General features: G+C 46.9%; 1 protein-coding gene across 1 annotated transcript; it reads left to right on the top strand.

Annotated features, from left to right (window-relative positions):
• Positions 1 to 4851: 4851 nt before the first annotated feature.
• Positions 4852 to 5301, top strand: LOC136543823 (uncharacterized). Its single transcript, XM_066536166.1, has one exon. It carries the CDS (start codon positions 4852 to 4854, stop codon positions 5299 to 5301), a length of 450 nt encoding a protein of 149 aa, XP_066392263.1.
• Positions 5302 to 8099: the final 2798 nt, after the last annotated feature.

Raw genomic sequence — 8099 nt, 5'->3', positions numbered from 1 at the left:
TAGGGATGTAGGTGTGTGTATAAAACATAGAGGGCTTGCCCTTTGGTTTTATAGGGGCGACGGGTGTGAGGAAACCAACTATCTACCTAGAACTCCATGCCTGCCACGACCTATGACCATGACTCATCGTGGGGCATGCGCACGCAACCTATGGCCATCACTTCGTAAAATGCGCCGAACATTTCACCTCCCCGAATGGGCCATGACCTATCATAGGTAAAAGGGATATGGAGCTAAAAAGCTCCTATGGACTGTCTAGGCCTAGGAGTTTGAAGGTTGGCCCACCAATGGGTTCGACAACCGCTCTGGGTACCTTTAGAGTGAGGGGTGCAAAGGGATGGGCCCACTAGCGGCCAGAACCCAGGGGCACGACCATCGTAGGTATCTTGGCCCATGTTTGAGTCTCGGCTAGATACAATCCATGGTTTTTCCTTAAAGAAAGGTAGAGAGCCCTCAGGACTGGTAGAACAGACCCGAGAACTATATGGATTGACCGCTGAGAATCTAGAGTCGGTCACCAGTTGACCCAAGCTAGACCCCCGCGAATGGGATGCTGGGGCCCCATTCAGACTAGCCCGTTAATAGCTCACAGAGCGCCATGATTCGTCCATAAAGGAAAATCATGGCATGGCTCAGCCCCTCTATTTTTATCGGAAAAAAACATTTGAGGGAAAATGATCACAAAGACGAGCCCACCCTCGACCGGACCCCTGCTATGGGAGGGGGCTCAAGAAAAGTTGGACTCACAAGGAGACCGAACATGTGGTCACAAAACAACATACCCCATAGGGGGCGAAATCAGGAAAGACCTTTTCTAACCCACCAAATCTCACGGCTATACCCCTGAGGGGTCTGATCTCGATGAAAGGGAATCACCATCCCCAGGTCACACCGTGGGCGACAAAAGAAGGCCAAGGCCCTTAGAGTCCTCCCATTCGAAAAAGCCTCTGAAGGAGTATTCTACTCCTCTGCAGGCTCAGAGGCTACTATCGGGGACCAATACTAGGGTACCTGAAGAGGAGGAGCTAATGACCATCAACATCAATTCATTCGAGCAGTCAAGAGCGTGACTACAGCTCCAACCAACCCCCAGGTATGTAGGCTCTACCTTGCCCAACCTCTAGGGGCGGGCTCCACCTCGCCCAACCCCGAGGCCACGGAGGGCGAGCTCCACCTCGCCCGACCCCAAGGCCACGGGCTCTACCTCGCCCGACCCCAAGGCCATAGGCTCCACCTCGCCTGACCTCAAGCGGCAAGCTCCGCCTCACTCAACCTTGAGGCTACGGGCTCTACCTCGCTTGACCTCTGGGGGAGGGCTCTGCCTCGCCTGACCCTAAGGCCATGGGATCCGCCTCAATCGACCTCCGGGGGCGGGCTCCGCCTCGCCCGACCCTAAGGCCGCGAGCTCTGCCTCGCTCATCCATGAGGCCATGCGCTATGCTTCGCCTGTCCACGAGGCCGCAAGAAAATCCATGTGTGCCATGTGGCGCCCCGTCAGCGGCAACGGGTCAACCCGCAGTCAGTCATGCGCTTTTGTGGTTTAGCCCCTGCATTTTCTGGTAATCAACCCGTAGTCCAACCTTACTTCAAAATCATTTCTTTTCAGTCCTATATTTATCTATTTTAGCCCATGTACTTTTCAATAATAGTGCGCGCCATCCAGAACATGTTAAAGTTCAGTTTTAATTCAAATCCAGTTTGTTTTATTTACAAAAATGCAATTGAAACCTTATTTCATGCATAACTTTTACATTTTAAGTCCGATTAGAGTGATTCTTTCACTCATGTGTTCGTAGCAGTATGTAGATTAGTTCTATAAGCTTTCCTGACTTTGTTTCTACTATTTGGTGCACTGTTCTAATATGAGTATATTTGTATGCATGTGATGATAAGAATGGATGCTTGATTGGTGAATTGAAACTCGTATAGAGGGTGATCAATTCAAGGATGCTGAGGATCAGTTGGGTGACTAGTAGTACTAGGAAGGAGACTTTGAGGAAGGCAAGTGTAACAAAGGCCCCTTATACCTATGAACTCTACAATTCATATACATGCATGTATTTAAACTTGAATTACCTTTAAGGACTTTACCTAGATTATTATTTGTACCACATATCCTTGATACCCCGGCATTGGGAATCATGGCTCGGTGGGTAAAGTTGTATAATTTCTACATAAATATTTAACCTGTTATAACAGCCATGCTCACGGATACGAGCGGTCTAGATCCTTCATGATTAGTGGTTACTATGGATGGTTGGGAATTGACATAATCTTGATTATTCTTTATTACCACTTGGGTTGGGTTTATTCACTAAAGTAGTGATTCCTGATGCTAACACTTGACCAACTAAAATTGCTAACCGCAGTCAAACCATGTCTAGCCTTTGAGCCTCATAGATCCCTTTGTTATACTTGCTAAGCATGGTGCGCTCACACTTGTTTTACATTCAATGAAAATCCCAGATGGGTAACAATAATGTATACGAAGAGTTTCCAGAAGATGTCTAGTATTACTAGGATGATGTCCCCCGGTTGGAGTCCCTATGGCGTTTTGGGCTTAGTTCTCTACTCTATGTAATAATGTTGCCAATGAGCAAGACTTGTGATAACATTATGATGAGATATGCGATGGAATAAAGTACTTTACTTTGATATTATTGCAATTTGAGATTATATGTGTGTTTGCACATCCTAGGCACACATATATGAGCACATGGTTTTGTTATGCAAAACTGGGTGCGACAAATTGGTATCAAAGCTATAACTGACTGTAGGACGATCAACCAAGTTAGAAATGGACGTTTTTAGGATCACATTATCTTTATTTTGTTACTTTTAATTTACTATAAAAAATTTTGCTTATATTCTGTCTATTATCTATTGCAAAAACTATCTTATTCTAATACTCAACCTTTTCAATCATATAGATGGCCCGCACCAAGTTGACAGCCCACAAGCATACCATTATGATGCCAACAAGGAGGACGAGGTTCACGCTTGGCAAGAGTGTTCCCCCACACCTAGTTGAGGCTTTGAGGAACATGGCGGAGGAGCCCTAGGAGGAACCGCCTATGGAGGTGCCCATGGAGGAACCTCTAGAGGACAAGATGGAGGATGAACCTAGGGATGAGGAGACTGAAGAGGGGCCCATGTATGAGGAACCCATGGAGATGGAAGAATCTGATGAGGAGCCCATGGAGGAAGATGAACAAGGGGGTTAGCATGGAGCTAGTGATCCTAAAGATGGTGATGGTTCTAACAACTCTGATTCTGATGATGGGGGTAATGATGGTGGAGATGATGGAGATGATGGTGATGACTACCATGCCGCACTGCTGGCAAAGGGGTGGACTATGGAGATCCACTATGATTTGCAGGGTGATGCCTACTACCATCCAAAGCTTCTCTCCCTTGTACATTGCTACCACACTAGGTGCATCGTGTTGTATCGGATGGAGCATTGGACCCACTCTGACTATACCGGCTTCTGGGAGATAGAGGTGTACATCCATGAAGGGAATCGGGTGCGTTACATCCACCATGCTATCATTGCATGGCTCACACATGCAGCTGCCATCTGGGATGCTGCTCGACAAGCGTTGGTGGTCAATAGTGACCGCCACTTCGACAACATCAAATGGGAGGAGGATCGTTATCTTCCCCACCGTTGGAGTGGCCAGTCCACCTGCAACATCACTGCACCACTTTGGGAGGAGAACCATAGGCTTAGGGCCACCCTGGTGAGCTTGGCCCAGACCAACACCGACTTGGATCAAACCTTGGATGAGCTAGATGTCATGGGAAAGGCATACCTACAATTTGCCCTTGAGAATGCTACGTTGAAGCAGCAGCAAGGTGGTCCTGATGTGGAGACGCCAAGTATTCCTATTGAATCGCCCCCAAGGAACATAGGAGGCCATGGAGACCCCAACACCAGCACCAACAACGAGCCATGGGAGGAACTCCCACAAATATGTAATAAACACGCATAGATGTACGAGAGTGTGTTTAGTTTCTTTTTCTTTTCAATGGTTGAATAATTGTCACTTAAATGGTTGGATGATTGTCATGATGGATAATGTTTGATTTGGGTTTTTGTCATGATTGTGATGATTTGTGGGCATGTCCATAGTCATTTAGTTTAAGACTAAGGCTTAAGGATGATATGAATAAATAGTTGGGTTTCTTTTTATCCTGTTGTTCGTACTGTATCATTCTAAGCAGTCCACCTTTATGAGTTCATATCTCATGTCCTGAATGTTCAATAGTCATGAAAATTTTATGGAGATAAGTAGACTTATGCATATTTCTTTTGGCTCTGGAATCACCTAAATACCTATTATGAATTATGAGATACAGCTGTTGTAAGTTGATGCTTCTGTTCTGTCAGAAATCTAGAGCAGTACTTCTTGTCATCTATTTTTGCCCAATTAAACGTCAGAATCTGGGAATGTGTTCTAAACAAAAGTTATAGATAATTTCATAAGATTTCCATAAAGGTCAAATTCGCGTTTGGATGATAAACATAGAGTGATATATACTCATTTTACTGCACTACTGTCTGTCCAACTTGTATACCCTATATTTTTATATATATATATATATATATATTTATTTATTTATATATATATATATATTGTCTTTGATCTTGTGATACCTACTCTCATTAGGCCATTATCTCTTAAAGGTTATACATTTTGGACATATGAGACTTATATGATGTATCTACAGATGGTGAACACTAGGAGGAACAACCAAGGAGGCGAGGACTTGCCGCCGCCACCCCCTATCACTATGGAGCAACTGATGATGATGCAAACTTCACTGCTGTAGCAAATGGCTTAGAACATGCAGAATAATGGGAATGGAAATGGGAATGCACCCCCTCAAGTTAGAGACAAGACAGGAGAGTTTCTTAAGGGACATCCACCTATCTTCAAGCATTCCACTGACCCTCTCCAAGTTGATGACTGGTTACATGCAGTTGAGAGGAAACTTGAGATTGCACAATGTGATGACAGGGAGAATGTGTTATATGCAGCTGGGCAACTACAGGGGGCTGCACTTGACTGGTGGGAGTCATTCCGCTTTGGTCGTACTGAAGTTAACCCCATAACTTGGCAAGAATATCGCAATGCTTTCCGCTCTCACCATGTTCCTGCTGGGTTGATGAAGCTAAAAAAGAAAGAATTCCTTGCTCTCAAACAGGGAGGCATAACCATGGCTGAGTATCGTGACAAATTCATACAATCGTCATGGTACGCACCTACTAAAGTGGAAGATGATGATAAGAGGTAGGAGTTGTTCATGGAAGGTCTGAATGATGGTCTCTAGTACCAACTGTTGTCCCATACCTTTGCTAGTTTCCAGCAGCTCGTGGACAAGGCCTTAGTCGTAGAGAACAAGCGTCATCAAATGGAGGACAAGAAGAGGAAATTCTAGGGGCAACAGTCCAGGAGCAACACTCATGTTCACACTATTCCTCAGCAATCTTACCCACAGCAGCGCTATCAAGGTCAGTCAAGTCTGATCAACCATAACCAGTAGCCACAGTGTGCATAGTACCAGCAACAATATAGGGCACCAGTTCAACGTCAGTAGCAAACTAACAATGCTCCTGTGAAGAGCAATGTCCCCAATGCTCCACAAAAGAATGGTGCACCAAAAGCGCCAAATGCAGTCAATGACAACAGATGCTTCAACTATGGAGAACTAGGACATTACTCCAACAGATGTCCTAAGAAGACGACTAATATGCAGAAGAATTATGTCCATGGAAAGGTTAATCATGTGACTGCAGAGACAGCTCAGGAGGCACCTGATGTGGTGATCGGTACATTTCCGATCAACTCAAACTCAGCTACAGTTGTTTTTTATTCTGGTGATTCGCATTCCTTCATAGCATATACTTTCATAAAGAAGCATGGTATTCTCGTATGTGTTATGAAGAAACCCATGTTAGTAAATTCACCTAGAGGGGAAATGAAAGCAAATTGGATATGCTTAGCTGCTAGTCTCATCATAAGGGGGGTAGAATTTCAAGCCAACCTTCTAGTCATAGACTCATCTGGAATTGATGTTATCTTAGGTATGGATTGGTTGAGGTCCCGAAAAATAGTTATAAATTATGGGAACAGTTTTATGAATCTAACCACTCCATCTGGAGAGAAAGTTGAGTATGTAGCAACACAGTCAGTGTGGGGTGTATGAGCCCGGATACCCATGGCAGACCACATGGGCTGCGCCCCTTAGGGTGGCCCAGCCCACAAGAAGAAGCCTTGTGGGGCATGACTCTGCTCGGCACCTTCCGCAAGACATCAGGAAGATATCCTAAAGATACTACGAGATCTGTTAGGATATGTATGATCCCAAGATTCCTATAATCCGTTATTACTTTCTGATTATCTCTCAGATCTAACCGACTTGTAACCCTGCCTCCCGGACTATATAAGGCGGGCAGGGACCCCCTCTAAAATCATGGCATATCATATGATAGCTAATACAAACCAACAGACCACAGGAGTAGGGTATTACATCATATTGATGGCCTGAACCTATCTAACTCATGTGTCTCTGTTGCCTTCTTGTTCTTGATCTCGCGCTCCTCTACCGATCAATCTACCTTCATGGGATACCCCTCGGAGGACTGCCGACGATATTCCATCGACAGTTGGTGCACTAGATAGGGGTGTGCGTGTTGTTTCCTTGTCGAATAAGATGGTTTTTTCCACAGGCTCTTCGTCCCTTCCATAGCCCGGCTAGATCTTCACGGTCGGATCCATCTTGTGGGTCATCAACGCTGACGGAGTCGGAGAGCCCCTCAAGCTGGAGCAGATCGGTTCTGCGCCAGCCACCCCTGCACCTGCAACTGCAGATTCGATCTCGGAGGTGATTCCGAGATCTCTTTCGGCAACAACTCATCGTCCGCTTCCTCGCTACTAGAGGAGGCCAATCAACAACGACGATCTGATCGAATCCATCGATCAGGTCGGACTAAAGCTCGATAATTGTCTCTCCATCGCCGAATCGGCACTGGACACTCTGGTTCAGCGCCGACCACCCTCCGATCTAGGTCTATCGGAGGGTGATCAGGAAACCACAAGGGCTATGGCCCTACCCTTCGGATTCTACAACACCACCGCCGCTTACTAGCATGCCCTAAGGGGCAAACTCGCCGACTAGATCACCGTCCAGCTCCTGCCGACTGTCAACACGCTACACTTAGGCCGGAGCCCTAGGGCGCACCTCTAGACCATCCCAGAAGAAACTCTGGGCTCCGAGTCTCAGGGCTCTACGGAGACCCTCGCCAAAACCTTCTCCGATCAATTTCTCCTCCAACCCTTCTGGGGTGGTGCAATCTTCAACGTCAGCATTGACAACCCTCCTTGGAATGGCAAAACCGAGGAGGAGCGCGTTGCTCGGGAGAACCAAAACGTCAACCGCGTGCAGCGGTAAGAAAACGAGGCAGCCATCGCAAGGGCCGAGGCTGCTCCGAATAATCGACTTGACTCTCAAGGAAGACCGCTCCCGCTCTACCGCAACCTCGATGAAGAATTTCTCCACGTTGATGGCCACAATGTCTTCAAGACTCCAAGCACCAATTTGGCAGTAGCCGCCAACGAGCTCGCTCGTTTCCCTCAAACGCCCAAGCTCACCAAGATCGCCGCCATGCTTAAAGCGGCTCACTGTCAGGTCAATGAGATCCACGAGGATCAGAGACCTTCGTGCTCAATGAGCACGATTCACTGATCAGCTGCACCGAGGTCCAATCGCCGCCAAGTCAAAGTCGTTTCGCCGACCAGTCATTACCTCTCCAAGGGGACCCGGGGGCATCGTGCCGAACACCATCGCCAACATGACCAGGAGGTCGAACAGGATGCTAGAGTATATCTTAGCAACCTCTAGGCCTTGAGCCTATCCCTAACCACAACGCCGCAGATTACGGTGTCGACAATCCTGAGGGGCCTCCGGCTTTCACAAGGGCACTCCAAATGCTTCGATGGCCTCGTGGTTTTAAGATCACTAGGGTCGAGCCCTATGAAGGAAGAATGAACCCAACTCAGTGGCTGCAGGCTTATGCCACTGCCGTCCGTGCC

The sequence above is a fragment of the Miscanthus floridulus genome, chromosome 3 (genome assembly GCF_019320115.1).
Source record: "Miscanthus floridulus cultivar M001 chromosome 3, ASM1932011v1, whole genome shotgun sequence".
NCBI classification, from domain to species: Eukaryota; Viridiplantae; Streptophyta; class Magnoliopsida; order Poales; family Poaceae; genus Miscanthus; species Miscanthus floridulus.
Note: the sequence above shows the minus strand (reverse complement) of the source record. Positions and strands in the feature narration are given on the sequence as shown.